The 21,478-nt window shown below is 27.7% G+C and overlaps 1 protein-coding gene across 1 annotated transcript in view; it reads right to left on the bottom strand.

Annotated features, from left to right (window-relative positions):
• LOC111035303 (lachesin-like) overlaps positions 1 to 21,478 on the bottom strand; it is a 184,961-nt gene that overhangs the window by 49,641 nt on the left and 113,842 nt on the right. The window contains exon 3 of the mRNA XM_022316868.1: positions 8,119 to 8,234. Coding sequence (XP_022172560.1) covers positions 8,119 to 8,234 — 116 coding nt within the window. The remainder of the gene's footprint in view (positions 1 to 8,118; positions 8,235 to 21,478) is intronic.

The raw sequence follows: 21,478 nt of genomic DNA, 5'->3' as shown, positions 1-21,478 counted from the left end.
ACCTACTGCGCACATGCAATGAAGAAAGTGTCGCGAACACCGTAAAGAGGAAAGTGCAGTCTTGGGTATATATTTAGTTTGGGCGCTCAAGTATGGGGCACATTTCAAAAAGCACTTCTTATCCAAAAGATTTTAATTTTATCAATTAAGAAGCAATCATTGTCATCTTTCTGTATCACTATAAACACATATTTAACCGCAAGAATTTTCCGAGGAATACTATACATGGGATTATTTCCTTTGTCACACAAGTTTTGCCTAAACTCTATAATCACTGTGTATGTTTGATCATATATTGAATGTTTTGAATGAGTATAGTGCCGTCGACCACAATCTCACGTCCGTCACTTTCCGATAATTGTTTTTTGTGTTTATATAAAAATAATAATATGTTTCATGCCATGGTATAATGCAGTGGCTGACCCCAATCACCTACTATTACTAAAGCTAAGCTGCGCCCGGCGTCTCTAGCGTCTAGATGGGTGACCTACCAGGCGTTTTAGCGAAGAAACGTGGTACTTATATGCAATAACACCACTTATTACAACAAAATTAACTCAAAAAAGTCTACTAAAAATATATAAAAATAACCGCTTACCGTACCACCCCAATGGCAAATATTTTCGAGGGTTAAACCTAATAAGAAAAATAAATATGTTTGTCACTAAGCTACTTATATAATATCATAGATAAAGTCGAGATGGTAAATAATTATGTAATAAATTAAATTGTGTATTTTTTCTTCAAAGATCAAAACTGAAGTGTTATGGTGTTAATGGTGTTTTTCTCTGATTGCGATTTTCCATATTTTCCATATTTCTATTAATTTTAAATTTAATAAATTGTTGAGGTCATTATAGTATAAATGTGAAATACAACACTGAATTACAGTTACAAACAATTATTAGTGTTTTGGTACTTTAGTACACTAATTAGAATACTGAACTGCGAGAGCAATGTTAATGTTGACAGTAATATATTTAACGAACGCACGTGCCTACTGATATAGTGATATCAATTGAAATAGTATTCACCAATGAATCATGTATAGAGAAATAATAGCTTAAATTAATTAAAATTAAATCATAAATTGTATTTATCAATATAATCGTGGAAGTGGTGGGGAGGAAGTGGTATCACATTCGAATGACATTCAAGTGGCTAATACGATGTAAAGTATTGCTTTTGTAATTAATAGAATACTCTATATGTTAATGCAGTTTAAAATGTATAATTAGGTACATAAAATACTTAAAATGTTATAGATGAATAGATCACTCATACAGTATTGATATAAAAAAGTTATTTAAATTTCCTTCATATTTAATTTCCAGCAGTTGGGAAAAATGTGTCAAGCTTATCACTGACAAATAGTATGTAGGTTCAACTTATTTTTAAACTAGCACCCTGAAAACCAACTTGCATTATTACATAATTATAGTGCCTTGAAAAACGAAAAGCAATTTAGAAAAATATCAAATGCTCTTACACTTAATGTATTTTACATCTTACAATATGTAAGTTCAATTTTTTTCACATACAGTTAGTATCCATTCATTCAGTCATGTAAATTATATAAACTTTATATACAGTTTTTGTAATTATTATATACATTAACTAAACATAAATAATAATAATTGAAAGTGTCTACATAATACATTTACATATTATATGTATATTATGTGTATGATGACAAGTCAAACAATGACAGAGGATATGTATTGACTATTGAATTCTATAATAATATAACATCAAAGTTTTATTTTATTGTTGATGCAAAAAAAAATAATATGTTAATAGTTTAATTGTGTTATTAGGGGGACAGTGTTGTATTCGTCTGTTCAATAGTATAGAATTCAACGGGAATAAACTGTTACACTGTCACGTCACATTTATTCTTTCGAATTGAGAAATTGTATATTACATTTTAGGAAAATTAACCAAATGATTGTAAAAAAAATATTGATCATTATTGTCGAATAAAGTACGAAATGTATGAAATAAAAATTATTAATTAGGCTTTAACATTAATACAAACTGTGAATATATAAACGTATATTTGTATATACTAATCATGTACATATATAAACGTATAATATAATGAACTAAACGAAATCGTAGTAGACAATTTAATATAACTCTACTACATAAAATTGATATTGATAATAATGTAGCATAATATTAACTAAACTACTACATGGAACATATTCAAAAAAAAAAAAATCATGATTAAAAAAAAATATTTCATGAAACCATAAAATAACTGTTTTAAAGTGTATTATGTATTGTGTATTAAATTGTTTATAGTTATTTTGAGTAATACAATCGATTAGCAGGATTGTTTATTTATAATTCATAGTACAGTAACATGTGAAGTCAATATTTTTATTAGTGTGTATTATTGTTTATTCTTACAACTTTTCATTAATTTAAGGGTCATTGATTTTTATTTGTATAAAATGTAAATATTTAAATCAATGCTTATTTAATAAAACATAAATGGAACAAAATACATGTTTGAATTTAGACAATTTTTAAAAAAATAAAAGCTTGAAAAAAATTACAAGCTTATTTTAGATAGGTATACTTTTTATGTTATTCGACAGTTGTGTTATTGGGTTCAAAAATGACTTCGTCCATCTTTCGTTCGCACAGCGAACTAATGCCAATCAGATTTCGTATTCAAAACGCGTATGACTCTACACTGTGTCTTTGCAGGACAGACTCTTTTCTATTTTTATGTTGCTACCTCTTTGTTTGCCGATAAAAGTAAGTGAAAATGATCAGAAAACGTGAGGTATTTTAAACATTTTTGCAGAATATTGACATGGCTATTCGAAAAATGGATCAAGTGTTCTTGAAAAATGATATTGTTTGATAGACTTAGGTAATGTACAAAAAACAACTATAAAAATTCATAGGACTTAATTTAATTTGTAATTTATACCTTAATGATATATGTAGTACATTATGATTTTGATTTTTATGTTTAAAAAATATTATTAACTTCATGATATTCGGGTATCCGTCTAAAAAGTGTAATCATTTTAGTATTTGTGTTAGTATTTTTATAACCATATGTTTAATGTGCAATGGCATATATATCGTATAGAAATAGTAATTATTATTTAAGTATAAAGTATATAATAACTTAATATGAGTTATGTTTATAAGTAAATTAAGATTCAATCAAATTTATAAAACAAGGTGACATAATGAAACTATATTAATAATAAATTAATATGGACTTTGACGAGACCATATAAAATGTTTTATATGCTATTAAAGGGCATTAGCCTATAAACTACGTATACTGAACCTTGTTACAATATAATTACAATTTATGGTCTTTGGTATTAAAAGTTGATTTTATAAAGATCTAAGCCCAAATTGTAGTTTGTAAATTAAAAAAATATGCAACTATGGTGTATTAGGTGTGTAACTGTAGACACAATTTTAAAACCTGAAGCTTGTGGATGTAAAGCTTGTCAAATTCAGTTAAAACTTGTTTTGTCCTTAAGATATAGTATGCTTGTTTTTATGTTTCAATGTAGGTATTCTGGTTTTAAAATTGTTTGCGAATATACAATAATTTCAAGAATAGCTTTTCCATTGAGCGAATCATAAATATAGAATTGCCAATCCAACTGAGTGTATTTTATAATACTCTGATCAATTATTTCAGTATACCGAAAAATATTTTCCAAGAAAATATGTGTATAATACTGTAGTTGTAATACTATAATTAATTATTTCAGATCACATGGAATAAAACACTAGCAGAATATTCAGATGTCAAATCTATAATACTTATACATAATTTCTATACTAGCATTATAAAAGCCTTGATGATATAATATTTTTACAATTTAAATATGAAATGTATTATGTGGTTAATTAAATTTTATTTTCAGTTGTATAGTTGATATGAAATATCTATGTTTTGTCAAACAATGGTCAATTCATTGAGCCTGATAGAATCATGATTTCTAACTTTTTTAAATCCACATAATTTCCCCGGCAATCAGAAGCCAATTGTACCAGAAATGAGTAACATAATTTTTGTATGGTAAGCTCATTTTAATCTTCCTAATGCAAAATGTACAAGTTTAATAATGATAATATAATTATTATTAGGAGGTTTTCAATCGAAATGCTCTATGCTTTAATATATGAGAGACAATATCATAGGTTCATCCTTAAAAATAATGGCATATATGTATAGTGGTTGTGATTTTGTCAGTGTCTGATTTTTGGGAGAACTCAGCAGTAATTCACTCAATAGTGATCAAATGTCGATTTGCTTATACTACCGAATGATGTTAGACATACTGTCGTTTAGTTTTAAAAGCTTTTCTTTTTACTAGCACCTTATAGGATTTCGTTTTCTGTCGGCATATAAATTTCTGTCTATTCAACTAAATTTAGTTCAAAGAGAACTTTCATGGTGGCACTAAATCTTAAACTATTTGGAAACATAATAAATAAGTATGTTCTTAGTATTATTTTTATATTATGATATTTATTTTAAATATGAATAATTTTAAATTTTTAAACTCAAATGTTGTCCATTTAAACTATTTTACAATAGTATTAAATAAATAAGTACATTTTAACTATTGATAAATATATAGTTAAAACAATTTTAAATCCAAATATGAATACTAAAATTATAATAACTAACACTTGCAGATGTTAATTAAATTAATTTTTATATTACATTATTTTAAATACCTAGCCTGAGTGTCTACCGAGAAAAAGTATGCTTTCTATAGCAAACATAAATAGTTTATTCGGAAATATGCAATACAATTAAAATAAATCATCAATATTAAGATACTACGATTTAGAAAATAAATATATTTCGAGAAAAAAGAAGGAAGGGAGAATAACTGAAGTATAAATAAAATATAATTATTTAAGTGACAAAGAACATAAAATATAAATGGTACAATAGATCGTTGGATATTTAACTCAATTACCAACATATTATATTATTTAAAACCACAATACATTGTATTGTTATAAATATTATAATAAGCATTTTAAACATAATTAAGTACCATTTACAGAGACAGTCAATATATTTTTTTTTCAATTACGAAAAAATATACAATAAATTATACATTTAAATGTCGACTCGGTTGCTGAAAAAAATGCGAATTAAATTAATAACAATATTAAATATATCATACGTTTCAAAATGTTGATGCAGGAAATATTTTAAAGTTAAATTCGTACAATTAATACTAAGCAACATAATTACAATTAAGTACCTATTTTGTGGTATCTACGTACTCGTAAATGTATTTTAAGACATTGATAACTCACTGCTTATCTTATAATATTTTTGTTCCTAACATTTCATTCGACGTTTAACTCATGAAAAACTCAAACAATTCTACTAAATTATCAGTCATTCCCTTGACATCGTTTTCAAACGGACGGAAAACATAAATTTATAATTAAACGTCACTGTAAGATTGCGAGAATCGGGCTGGCCGTCTTTTTATTAAATGAACTCACGAAACACTCAGACAAGCGTACATTATAATATCTTTAATGTATTATTATTTGTTTTTCTTTTAATTATTCTAACCCGGTACCGAAATCCATTGTTTACCATGAAAACGTCTTGTGCGTGATAATGCACAGAATAAAAAAAAGACGGTTTCGCATCGTGGCACAACGGTTGACCGTCGGCTTACGGGCGCCGGCATACACAGTATATACGATAAAATATCAAATAAATATGAAGTTAAATAAGTATTATTATTATTAGACGAGCGTTTGTCGCTGGTTAGAAATGCGGAAGAGGTTATTCTGAGCACGAACGGTCCACGAAAAAAAATTCTTTCCCTAAATGTATGTGACTGGTTGGTGATATAATAATATGTTTATCAATAAACAAAAATAAAATAAACAAATAAATAACATTCAACACGTGTCTCGAAACTTCACAGAGTCAACCAACTGTGTGTATAATATTACGAGCACCACTCGGGGCGTTATTGTTATATTATTCCGAACACCCGACGACCTCTCTTCTCCTCTCTTCTCTTCCAGTACTGCACATCCACAATCCACCCTCCGTGGCCGAGACACTGTACAGCAAAGACACTATATTACTATAGCGCCGTCAATATTATCCAAATAGTCTTAAGTGTCGTTAACTCAAAATTACTACCCTTCCCATCATTACGTCTTATGTCTAAACAATTTTTTTCAAAATTTCGATAAAAAACTGAAGGTAAATAGATATGTCCGGATTGTCGTTGAAATATTAATAACATCATAAAAGTGTTTGAGTTATTATTTTGTAATGTATTATTATAAATGTACATTTTTTTTCTCACATAAAATAAAAAAAAGTTTAATTCTACCTCGTGCAATATAAATGTAAAATAACTATCATGTAGGTATTTCTATAAATGTCTTTATATAATATGATCTTATGAAATTATAATATAGATAATATAATATATAATACAATCAAATTCCAATAGGTGCGTTCATCGCTCCACTTACACTCTAAGTCTAGGAGTCTTAAAATATCGCAAACATCTCCAAGTAGGTTTCATTATCCAATTTATATTTTATTATTGTGTTAATCTTTATAATTTAATGATAAGTTGAATAACTTCAATATGCCATATACTTAAATTATTTAAAATATTCAACTTATGTATACCTTAAATTCTAAACCTCATATTGTTTATCCTTTTAACATTTGTAAACTTTTAATTATGTTTCTCACGCATAAGCGCTCAACTATGAAGAATTGTGAAGAACAATTAAATAAATAATGATAACTCTAGAAATAAGACGTGGAATTTAAAACATTTTAAAAATCTGGTATAAGCATGGAAAATAATACAAATAAATAAATTACGTCCATTCAATTCCAAATAAAATAATATTATAGTTTTAAATTGCATGTAAAACAATGGAAACGATACATTTTTATTAATTCAGTTATACTTTTATTCCCCAGGTACACAAAATGAAAAATAACCGATGAAATGAATATATTTATAGATATTTGATAAATATTTTTATCTTTATGTAATAATATTAATAATTAGATAATTTATTTTCTATTTAGACTTTCATTGCAACTTTGTATGAATATTTAATTATATAAAACAACTCTAGGGAAATAAATGTGGAAAGAGAAAATAAGATAAATGAGGAGGTTTTATATAACGAATTGGACAGCTTATGACCCTTAATTCCCAAACGTCCAACAACCACTGATATTAAATTAAAAAGTAATATTTTATTAGAATACATGTCTTATCATAATTATTACAGTAATACTAATAGTTGGCATATCTATATTTATAAATATATGACTTATATGAGTAATAATCAAAATATAAATAACATGATAAAAAACCAGCGATATCAACGAGAATAAATATTGTAATAATGGAAATTTACAAAATTACATATATTGCCACAAAGTTTAACGAAGTTCTAAATTCTAATATTTGTATTCTATTTTCACATGACATAACTTAAAAATGGTTAGTTCCATAGTTTTAAAAAAAGCATATTATTAAATGTGACTTTAAATAGGCAATATAGAAACTTGAATTATGTTTTCATAATATAATTATTATTACTTCGGAACAATGAGAGATCAATATTATCTACAAATACATACGATTTTAAAATTATAACTATACTAAATAATACTGGAAAATGCGTTTATTATTTACACTAAAATAAGTTCAAACCCACAATGTGTACATCCAAAGAGTAAAAAAAAATGTAACTTAACGTTTGTTCAATTGTCTTAATTTAAGCACGTACATATAGTTATCAAAAAAATAAAACGCCTTCAGAGACTATTCCATGACCGTAATAATCAACAACAACTTGTAAATATATTTTAAGTTTATAAATGAGTACATAATAATATATCAATATAATAAATATTTTGTTACTCGTGTGAAAAATAAACAAATACCTACGATTTCGTTTACCATTCCCTTAGTGTTAAGTTTAAAAAATGATACTTTTCATTGTTTATCAAACATCTATTTATTGATTTTATGTGGGTAGTTGTATTAGCTAGTAAGCAACAAAATAGTAATTTTTTTTCGAACTCACTTTGTGTTCGCCGATGTTTTTCACCGAGCATACCAGTATCGCTTCCCGCCCCAATGCGACGGTGACATTTTCCATGGGATTCAAAAACTCTGGCTCCGGTCCATCCTTTTGCACGTCTATAACATAATGACAACAAAAATATACGAGTTTATTAAAAAATCAAAAAATCGTTAAACTTTTAAATCCTTTTTATAGATCTAGACTGTGTGTATACAACTGCATTTGTAATTAAACAATTCTACACATTTTTATAATGTATATAACAATATGTAACATGTTACCTAGGTATATTTTTGTATCTGGTATCAAGCAACCGTGGTCGTCGTATGCAAATTATAAACCACAAATACACTTCATATTAATACCTATAATACCAAGTGATGACTACTACAAGTAAACACAACTAAAGAAAGTAAATGAGGAAATCCATAGTGACCAGATAACAAAAACAAATTGTCATTAGTATAAATAGTATTATTAGTTTTGTACGCTTGTACATATTATGCGGAGTATAAATCGCTGGAAAATATTATTTAAACGATCTGACACTAAACACTACAAAAACACTACAATAGACTACTTTTGGGGTATCTACTACCTATTCATTTGCAGGATTATTATTATTTAATATGTATTTATTTGCTATCATCAAAATATTATTTCAATTACTGATTTGGGAAAAAAATATTTGTGTTCGATAATTTCATATTAGAGTAGTGGTCACTCTGAAGGTTCACTTTTTCCGTGCGTCAAAACTATTTCATCTCTTACTCAGTTACTCTACGACCTACATTCGCATTAAACAAAGCTTTATCAACATCACTGAGCGCGTTCGCCATTAGAATCGTCTATCTAAATGATAATATCTAAATCTTAGATCATAATATCTAATCTAAGATTATCTAAATTATCTTTGATCTAAATGCAGTCGATTTGCCGACGACGACGTGTCACTACCATAGACGTATAAAACAACTAGATAACCGACTACAGGATAATATTGAAGTCCGGCAGCCAACATGCCAGCAGGGCAAAATTGCATGTTTGATAATATTATATTCATAACATATATACCATATAAATATGTACAAGTATATTATCTGTCAAGTCATTTTGTAAACATTGCCATGTTGACAAATGGTCGACTGGTCGCACGACTTCAACTTTCTTGTGGGAATGTTTATTCAGTCCTCTGTATTGTTGTCTTATATGTCAACGGTCACTACAAGTTTACTACTATACCACAAGAAAGACCCAACAATGATGACTCATTTTACCACGCTGCAACGCGGTTTCGTTGATGTGGTTTTCGTTAGATGAAGGTCAGAAGTAGTCTTGTTTTGAACCGAATCAGAGCTTAGAACTGTATTACTTTCGTATGGCGTAAATTGAGCCATAGGTAGTACTCCAATGACGCACTTTTTTAATGTCTGATATTTTGTTGCCTCTGTTAAAATACTAGGTAGGTATAGAAAGTTATCTTTTGCAAAACGATTCGGATACGAATGCAAACATTATGTGAATGTGAAAATGCGACTAAACACCCTGTCCGGAAACTCTTTAATGCCTCCCCCATCACCGTCCCCGCCCCGCCAAACAACTGCCGCCGATTCGGATTCACGTGCTCTCCAACTCACATTTATTAAGAAGTTTTCCTCAAACTAATAGCTTTAATTAACGACGGCGGGGCTGAGCGAGAGTCGCGGCCGCGACATTAACTCGTTTGCCCCAGTGAAACGACGGTTAAGACCGTGTCGTCGGAGATGGCGATTATACATAGATATTGTGCAGGTTTTATGAAGCAGCTGAGCGTTGAATGTTTATCACTTAGTAATTATTACAATCTACATTGTTTATTGTGTGCAGCCACGATTATAGAGAACTATTTTGTGTGTATCGTGTGTGCAGCCCATTATTCGACGTTTAATATCGATGTCGCAATAACTGTGTGTGGCTGATAACACGATTTGTTGTGCGTGCAACAGCAATACTTCCGATGTCGATAAATCGTGGTTGTTAATATGGAGCTCGTCATACAGTGGACATTATGTATATGGCCGTCGTGCATATTATGTTCATGGAAGACGAGAATGAATTAGAATGTAATAGATTATGATGAGTATTTTTTTGGTTTAGCAAAGGGGTTTCTTTGTAAAATTTATATTGGTGAACTATAATATATAGTTGTCATAAAAATGTGTACCAGGTACAGGTACATATTGCACCTCCAGTGGTCTTACATCGGTCTCGTGTATAATCGGTTTCGATTCACAGATATTGGAATACCTAATCAACTACTCCTAACTAGCTATCGAATTGTTAATTATGTACGTTCTGATTAATAATGAATAAATCGATTCAGTCGTTTCCTATAAATTATGTTAACAAATTAGCGTAGTTGATTGTTAATTCATATTAACCCGACTACTCAAGGATATCAGTGGAAAACTATTAGGACTTATTATATAATATAATTAACTCAAATAACATATTGTGCTTGAGATTTTCCCCATACTTGCTTATGCTTACCAGATTGTTTTATTAACCATACAGAAATTTTTAAGTTGTAATGTATAAAGAAATTTATCCACGTTAAATCAACCATTACTTAGTTTCGTTAGAAAATTCAAGACTAACAGTAAATATACAGTTATTATTGATACTAGTTTTAAAAACAATTTACTAGAAAAAACAAGAAAGATTGGATAAGTTGAGTTGATTAAAATAAAAATTGTATGTTTGATTATCACGTGTTAAACATGTTTTAGAAAAATTAACTTATTGATTACGATTAAACTTTGTCGATTGATTAAAAGAACTATTAAAAGAAAATACAATAGTATAATGTCATATCAATACAAAAAAATTATATTTAAAAAAGTCTTAATAATAAAATTATCATTTCAATTAAGAAGATTAGATCGGGTAACTATGTATAAGTTGAAAATTCACTGTTTTATGAGATGTATGTAAAATCATGTAAATACTAAATATAATTTTGATGTATTTATAGCTGATATACGTTTAATATTTTAGATGTTCAAGTTATCAAATTAAATTAATATAGGTATCTTGTACAAAAGTTAGCTGAATTTTAATTGTCTGCTTCTGAACATATTCTAATCGAACAATTTGTGACTTTAAATATATATTAATTCTTTATTTTAACAATATCAGTTGAAGATAATGTATACGCATGTACACGATTTACATTTTAAAATCGCTTATACTTTTATTATATAGGTAAGTAGTAAGTACTTAAAGTACTATTAATTGAAAACATAATAATAATGATACTTAAATTTTTAAAGACTACGCTGGTACTTCTTTAAAAAATTAAATATTTTCATGGTTGGTACATAAAAAAAACACATATTTTAGCTATATTTCCAAAAATAAATATTAATATATAAAAACTGTACAACTAATTAGTTTTCTATAACTTTAATCATTGTATTCGAATATTTTTTTTTAAGTTGAAACCTCAATACCAGAATCATTGGCTTACAAAAGTATTACCTACTGAAATTATTAAAATAAATTGTAAGGCCATTTAAGATTCTTGGCTATGCTTATTGATTATACAATGATGTTTTTTGTTTGTATTTTTCATTACCTATTTGATTTTAAGACCTTTTAAAAATATAATTTAAGTATGCTAAAATGTCTGATGAGTTGTCTTTATAAAAATGTACAACAAATGTTTAGTTTAAAGTCGTCTAAATATAGTTTATGATCGTTTAAATTTTAAGCTTAGAAGAAATTGTATAATAATACTTTAAACAGCGATTATTCCACAAACACTTTTGGTTATTTATTTTTATTCACAAAATTCTGATTCTAGATACTTGAAACATTTCACTTTTACTTTAATTATAATTTTTTTATAAGCCACGAAATTTTTTAAAAAAATTTAAATGAATCTTACCTTATTTATATACAATGACTCTATTCACACCGTCATTTGATAGGTACATATAATCATCCAAAAAAAAGGTAAGTAATATAAAAACATAATAAATATAAAATATTCAAACTGCAAAGTTTAAATCATGATGTGTACGAATAAAATACGTTAAACGTATAAATAATTATTCTTAATATTTTCTGACATACCTGAAAAGTCTTGGAATTTTAGTGGCAATTCATAATTTTATTTGCTCACCGTTCATGATTGGTATTTGACAAATGTATCAATTAAAAATATATTTTCCTATAGAATTTTATTATAATATTATACCCACAATTGATGTGTTTATTTGTCACAATTATTTTTTAACAATCGAGAATGGATAAATTGTTTTTATGAATTGCGTGAGATTATAATTTATTGAAACTAGAGAAAATAAATAGTAAGCAGACGGAAAAAAATATATTATTATGGTAACACAAAAAATGCCCCACAAAAAGGATTTGCCTTCATTCTTGGTAAACGTGTAGGCTTACGTAAAACCTTCTGTTGTACACTTTGGTAAGTAAAAATTGCTGTTTTTTTCTATAACATTTGTACTAAAGTAAATATTATACATCTGAGTTTATGTATTACTAAACAGGAACGTGTGCACATTTATTACTAGGTATACATCAATGTGTGTATACCTATGCTCACATTATTATAATAAACCTTTAATGACGTACGCTGTACGACTGAAGTGGTGGTTATTAGTTTTACCGCGTTTTGTCGACCAGCTTTAGGCGTTTGAATACAACTACTTGCGAACGAACATCATAAGCAATCCCTCCAACTTTGTGGTATTATTATGGAGGCATTCTCTCTTTACTTTTTTTATTATTATTTCTTAATAATTCATTATTATAATTATTGCTATTACTATTACTTGCTATTACTGCAAATCTAGTGCATTTAATATTTTTAACTCGAACGTCATGTAAAAACGTTAAGAATCGTATTAAAACCAATTCGCGTAATTCTCTAAGCACCATACAATTTCAAATTAATTAATATATTATTAAAAGTAATTTATTGTTCTTGAAAGTAATATTTTTGTAAACATACTTCGACATAACATTACTATGTATGTGTGTTTGTATGTGTGAAGAACGTCAAATAAAATACTTTAGTACAGTTTTGTTACCTATTATACAGATTTTCTGTGTAACATTTAATGTCTTAGAATTAAAATTAATATATACTTCTTTTGTAAATTCTTGTGTAGCAAATTAAGGTATGCACCTAATCATTTGATATAGGTTTAATGTTAAAAATATGACTACAATTAAATTAATTACAGAAAAACAACTCGTGGGAAAATTAACAAATTAAGTGAAATTAGGTAATTGTTAGATTTGTATAATTTATTATTGTAGCGGGTATTTGTCCTTATCAACTTATTACGTTGTAACAATTATGATAGGTACATAACACGTATTTGTATATTTATACAGGGTGTTTAAAAAAGTTTGAAACTTTTCAATGGTCATTAGAATAATTAGCACTAAAAAACGATGATATGATGTACTTAATGAGGTGATTAAATATCTTACCCAATAAATGTTATCATATTTTTTATTTCTATATTATGTAGTTATTCAAATATGCAATCAAATGTATTAAAGCTTTTCTACATTGTTTGAACACATTGTATAATATAAGTGAAGAAGATATTATATGGGAGGTAAGTAGACTGGTCACCGCAGATAGTAACATATATAGTAGCAGGTACTAAGGTATGGGGAATTTGGGCTCATTTTATTTTAAAATTTTGCTGAAAAAAACCTATTTATTAATACAACTTACAAAATAATTGTATTTTTAGTTTCAGGTTTTAACTACTCAATTAAATTTATTGCCTCTTGATTTATTTTTATGCAAATTATTTTCATATTCGTATAAGGCGATCAACTTTTTGCTACTATATTTTAACGATGTGCTTACTATTATTATCATAACGTATCGTACAAACCTGACTCAATCAATCTATAGTTATAAGAAGCTCTAAATGGAGTTATCCAACCCTTATTAGAAACTCATAATAGGCTTTCGTTGCCACTTACAAGTCACTCTAAAAATAAAGTAAAATATATAATTTGAGAAAAGTTATCTTAGACAGAAAAAACGTTTACGTTTTCTAAAAGTTCAGTAGACGTTCACAGCTCTACTGAAATGTTATTAAGCTGAGACCTTTGAAACTTTAAAAGCTAGAAAATAAAATTAATCAATTTTTTAAAAATTGTTTTAAATTTCCACAACTTGTGATACTAAATTATATCGCTTTATGTTAGCCAAATAACATTGTGTATATAATAGTATTTTAATCCAAACCTTTAACAAAAATACTATTTTACCCGAAACTGGGATTTCATTATAGTTTATATTTTTGTCCAAATTTTTATTTTACTGAAGCATTATCAATTCACAAAAGATTTATATAATACCCCCTCGTTTAAATACTAATTTATATTCAATCCATTTGCTCAGCACAAATTAAATTTACTGAAGTTTGCCTTTAAGCAATATATTAGATATTTATACCTAGGTAATCAATTCATTTCAATGGTCAAGATGTTATACATTTATAGGTAATATAAGTTTAGGTTAGGTACTAAAAAAGTATAGGGAAAAGTCATAGCTATAGATTTTTATTTTTGACGTTCTGGTTGAAAAACGTTCAATAGACTACTGTGGGCTGAATATATGAAACATTATACTCTATATATACATATATATATCTAAAAAAAAAACATGAAACTTCTTTATAAAAGATTTAACAACTATGAAGTACAATATTCAGCACTTATGCGTGACACTTACCATCTGAATTCATAATTTGTGTTATTTTTATTAGTTTACTGAACAATATGCATTATAAATCACTCTATAAAAAGTACGTACATGTAATATATTACTGTCTCCAAGACAGAAAGATTTTTTTTTATACGCTTAAAAATTATAAATTATATTTCAGACCTGCAGTATCGAAAATTTAAAGAAAATGACGAAATCGTGTCGGAGAGAATGTGAATAGAATTTTTTTTTATACTCTCTAATGTTTACACACCCACAAAACTATTTGTCAACAAAGTATCTAATTGTATCAGAATCTTGTCTTGTCTTGTATATTTTTGGAGTATGACATTAGTAAGATACTATAATAGTTAATACTGGAAAACTTTTCATTTTTTTTTAAAAATGTTTTACGATCAAAATCAGGGAATGTGTTATCTACAGTATCTTCATATGATTTTTCGTTGCACTTAAATTAAATTGAGTTAAAACAATTCTAAAACCAATACATTTTTAATTTTTTTTAGAAGCATACTATTTAGTTACAAAATCATTATAGATTTAAAAAATCAAAACTGTCGAAAACTTTGGAGCGTAGGTCGTTAAATGAATTCTGAAAAAAAAAACAGACAGGTCTAGAAACACAGCGGTGGTGGCGGCCACCCGCCAATCGTTTCTCCGATGAATAATATATATACGTATAACCACCAAAACTCTGACTATAAATATCCATTATCCACTTAAATTGCGTTTCCGTGCGCACTGCCGCGTTCACCGTCCCGAAGCGGCACTATCAACCGCAGAAATACCTATACCTAAAGGAAGATTTGGGTGTTAGTTGGAGGGGGGGGGGGTAGGACCGGCAAAAATAAAACATCAGTAATTCATTAAATATTCTAAACGTTGCCGGACGTAAAATAGAGGGGTCACACTAACACGTGCATACAATTTAATGATAATATATATTTATGTAAAATGATATTGAGAAAAGTAAAACAAAAGTAAAATGTGTATTTGTAGTAAAGGTATATGTGGAGTTGTAAGTCATTAAAACGAATTTCACGGAGAACAGTCTGTTTAGTTTTTTTCCTTATTGGGTACCTACACCCATATGATATTTTTGTTGTGTAATTATTATTGTCTGTCGTAACTCGTACAACATGATCATTATTATTTTTCCATACCACGATCGATGGTCAGTAGGTGCGCAGTACGTACAAACGGCGGCAGTTTGATAGGGCTGATTAATTCGTGCGACGTTCAGTTGAAGTAACACTGGATCTGTCCCAGTTTTGCGGTCAAGAGTGATTGATAAACAGTAATAATTTCGAGAGCTACGTCCATTAATTTTTTTTTTCACAAAATTTGGCTGTAAAAATAAAACATGAAAAAACTCTGTTAAAGGATACCCACAGAGTCCCTCGAAACAACAGATAATATACTTGAATAATTGTGGAACTGGGATATTCAAACCTCAAGCATAATATGCAATATAAACATTATATATATATAAAAAAAAAATAGTCCATTTGCTCTCAATGTTATAAATCTCTTCCCACCAAACAATAATACTGCGATAATGGAACTGTGAAAAATGTGTTTATAATTTTAAATGTATAATTATTGAGCATATGCTTTTTTTGCATATGATTTCATAACAAACATATTTAGTCCGTCGAACCGGTATCTTAACATTGTTATTACTTATTTGATATGATTCATAAGTATTCTCCGTTCACCTTTTAGAATAATGTGTAACCTAACTTAAGTATAATAAAATATCCTTCTAATACGAATAGCATTCTTCCTAAGAATAAACTATCAGATGTGAAACCATAGTTTGTTGGTTATTAATTTCTACCATCATCTCTACAATAAATATGTTAAGTTAAAAAAAACTATCATTGTATTTCAAATATATTATCGTGAAGTAGTTGCTGAGCTCAGGCAGCTAATAATTTTTTTGAACATAAATATGTTTTTGGACTGGATACAAGAGTTTTTGTTTCTGACCGATTTTTCTTATGTTTTTCTCGTAAAGCAAAATTGCCCAAGATCGTTCTGAAAATTATTTCATCGATTTTTTTTTGATTTTTAGTCAATTTTTTTGGGGGGTCTCTCTAATATTATATTTTTTGAAAATCTGTTCTATAATCTTCTACTTTGAGAAATTTTAAACAATTACCTATACAAATTATCAATACTTATGATTTTAAATAAGATGCAAGTCCTATACAATTAAGAATATTATAGGTACGTAATCACTTTTTCCGAAAAAATATTCTATCAATCTATCGCAATCACGATTTGGATAGTTTTCAGATTAAATAACCAAACATATTACTTTATGTTTAATTAAGTTAAAATAAAGAAAAAAACTTAATTAGAAAAAGAACCGTCAAGAGATTTTTTTTATGTTGAGAAATCCTGGTGTTTATTGAAATACATTTGAATCGCATTGTTTCAGAGTTCTCACTGCAAGTAGAGCGATGTCGAATGTCGGAATTCAGTCGATTTTGTGAACGAATAAGCGACTAAAGAAGAAATTCGAATTCGTCGTTGCGCAATAACTTCTGAATGAATAAACCTTAAATGCAATCCGTAAATATCCACCACCAACGTTTCGCCAAAATAGTAAATACAAATCCAGACAATGAAAAATCGTTTACTCCTAAAAACACTTGAATTTTAAAAGTCCGAGTGAACACAGTGATTTCCATTAAACAGGATCTAACGGCCGATAACTACAGGTTTTCACGAGATCGTCCAAACGTTATTAGACATAGCGATAAAAAGTAATTTTTTCTCGATGGGTGAGACGAAATCAATTCAACAGAATATCAGTTTAATAATACACCTTACAGTTATAGCCTTCGAAGGCACCGCTGTGTTTGGGTATATACCTAGGTACTATATTTGAAAGACCATTCACAATAGCGATTTTGAATATAACTTCAGTAATTTATAATGATTATTATTATTCATCTTATCATGCCCGAGAATTTATTTCTTCTTTATATTAACTTGGAAAATTTCTTAATAATTGAGAAATTATCACTTTGAAATTATATTTTATTATCATCTACACGAATTCTCCAAATTTTCATTATATACCTACGTCATCTTATGCAAGGTTTTTGTTAACAACCTGTCGAAACAAGATTTTTTGTCGTCAATGGCGTATTCCCGCACTGAGAAGTCAATACTGACTTTATGGTCTAACCGAGATAAATACGACTTCACCAGTCCAATTATTTCTGTTCTTGTCGTGACGGTTTTTTTCTTTTAATAGTTATTATTATCGTCGTGTATTTTGCAAATGTAACTGCGTCCGTTAAAAAAAAAAAAACACATATTTTGTCCTTGACGTTACGTGTAAATAGGGTCTCTTACAAATTACACCTTTTTTTAAACCTTTGTTTATTTCTTCTCTGTTTAAATTTGTGGTAATACCCAAAACTGTGACTAAAAGTCGTATGTTTTAAAACGTGAAAACACGGTTATGTGTACACTACCCGACTACCTTTGGCACAATGAGTATGTAACTTGAAGTATTATTAATCTATATTATGCATTTGATTAACGGGAACTTCTATTGTAATTTGCACATTTAAATAATTAAGTAATCTTACATACAGCACCAACTAAACAAAATATAACAGCGTTGCAACGCGTTGGTTCTTCACTCGCTGCTGTCCATATTATAAACACAACAGCATGTATGCTATAATAGTGACATTATATTATTTATATCACGTTTTTTTGTTCAATTTTTGTAATTGTTCACATATGAATATCTAAATATTGTTAGTTGTAATATTTAATCATTTTTAGTAATGTGTTAGATGATTAAGATTAAATACACCATTACGTGATATCTACGTTAAAACAAATTATTGCAAATTAGATGGTTGAACGCAATTTATAAAGCAGCTTTATTATAACTATTCTTCTCAATGATTTTTGTAATTTTTAACTACTGGCGATCACCAATCTACTTGAACGTTAACAGGACATATCAAATTTAATTGATTGCACTTTATAATGTATACTATGATATTAAAAATAATACGGAATATATTAGGTATAACATTTACTCTATAGTAGTATAGTTTATTCTAGCTAAAAAGGCCACAAGCATGGCCCTTGTATTGTATATTACGTTGGGTAAATTCTAGCCGTTACCAGTATTTCTATGATTATTTGTTTGGTGAAAGAAAATAAATTTAAAAATCCCAAAGTGCATAATGGCAAAATTAGTATTCTATCAGTAATACAAATATTGGCTAACCTATAATATCGGTTCATCGTGTTGGTTAACAGTTATAGGAATCTACTTTGTACCAATACAAAAGTGTTCAACGCCTGTCACTGCATCAATATTATATTATTACAATACATATTATGCATTTTTATACATCAAATGTATATACTTTTTTTTGTAAGACATTTATTTTAGTTTATTTTCTATTGTTTCCGAGTGCTACGTGAACACGAATCTTGTTAAATTAATAACTATATTGTTGTTTTATTCAAATTAAGTAAATCCAAAATACATTTATTATACACATCTAGAATATAGTACACATAGTTTGTTTATTTTAATTTAACTGCATTAATTTTATTGTACTGATTTTTAAAAAATAATAATGACGCTCTTTAAAATGCTCAAAATAAATACTAGTCTAAAATATTAACTGTAACATTGTCTACTGATCAATAAGTACTGTCTATATAATATTATGCTTTCAAACAATGAAATTATTCTATGAACACGTCACTTCAAATCGCCCAGATAAACTCTGGGATGGAGTATGTAAGTGAGAGTTAATTAAATTTAAATTCGAAGAACTTTTGGTTATATTTTGGAATATAGTTTCAATAAAACTGATAGGTAATAACAATAAATATATAAATAAAAAAAATGTATTAGTTCTTTGTGCAGTGAATAAAATATGATATGATAATATTGCATTATAATAATATGTCACAACATTTTGCATACCAAAGCCAAGCCTAATATTAGATTTTGATAATGCTGATGTTCTAAGTTATAACTCTTAGATATCGTCGTGAATATATGCAATTATTCATTCAGCTATTATAAATTTGTGAATTGTTTATTAGTACAAAAAATTACACAATACTTCAATATGTCATACAGTCCACTTTTACGACGATAGTAACAGTGTGGTATATTATATATTTTACAACCTATTTCCATAGGTTTATAACTAAATACTTTCAATTGTTATATAATTTTTTACATTTTTTTTTTTGAACTCAGCAGTCATTATTTCTAAAGTCTCCCTGTGTCTCAAACAACGTATTATTTACTAGTTACGTAAGGAAAGTTTCGGAAGGTTATGATTTATGATCCCCTTAAAAAAAATTCTCTTTTCTTTATTTATTGCTCAATGGAGATGATTTTTATAGAGTACTTGTTTGAGTCATTTTCTGATATTTCATCACCTGTCAATTTACTTTGAAATGTCTCTTGCAATATAGTGTAAAATAAGAAATCAGAAAGTAAAAAAATCAAACATAAAAGTGATTGACGTAAATAACATAATTAAATTTGTAATATTGAATGTGAAAGACAATTTCTTTTTTTTTATTGTTATTATTATTATCATTATTACGTCTGATGTACCAATAAGTGATGTTTAAATTTTTGAACGACATATAGGTAGAATTTTTGTTGTTTTTCTAACTTAAACAATTCAAACATATTAAGGTAATTTATAAAGTACCTAAATTAAAAAAGTTTTAGTAGACTATATTACATTTGGTGTAGCTATATAATTTATGAACATAAAACAACATTATAAACAAACTTAAAATCTTAGAACTATTGACATTTTATTAATATGGACAAAATAATAAAAATATATTAATACTATTTTGTTATCCTTAACCAAATAATGATTGTATAGAATAATTTTCACAAATCATGTACCTAAGTACATTTTTCCTTAGTAATAGATAAACATTTATTAGCTATAAACTTATTATTTTATTAAGTTCTCACATATTACCAAAGCAAAAAGTACACATTACTTAGTACCCAGTTCGTCGCTAAATTAGATTACACCATTGAAACTTTTTAATATTCAATTAAATGTAGAAGTTATTGCATCAAAAATCGATATTCATTTTACAATCTCCTAAAATATTTGATTCAGATTTCTTTTATAATATTAAATGTTAGAAACATTGTCCTAGCTTATAAAAAAATAATATAGAACATAAAATGTAATATATAATTGATATCAATAATTTTTTCATCAATATCGCATAATAATATGATGAAACGTTATACTTTCGTGCCGTTCAGTTCTCCCGGGAGGCCATGAAGCGAGAATATTCCACTTTGTTACTGGCAATAATAATATAATTTATTATTCATTGTTCTTAAGCCTAACACAATGTATGAGAATGTTGGGGTTAATGTTGAGGTACCTAAAAAGGTAACAGTACGACACGATAGTAAAGAAGTTATCTGCCACTATTAGAGGAGACACTATTTTTTACATTTTTGGTGTAACAGGAAGTTGGTTTATACAACATAAAAAATTAGCAACGGCGTAGTAATATCCATTCAAAGAAGCAGAC

The sequence above is a fragment of the Myzus persicae genome, unplaced genomic scaffold (genome assembly GCF_001856785.1).
Source record: "Myzus persicae strain clone G006 unplaced genomic scaffold, MPER_G0061.0, whole genome shotgun sequence".
Lineage (NCBI taxonomy): Eukaryota > Metazoa > Arthropoda > Insecta > Hemiptera > Aphididae > Myzus > Myzus persicae.
The sequence above is the reverse complement of the archived record's forward strand: the minus strand, read 5'-3'. Positions and strand labels throughout refer to the sequence as shown.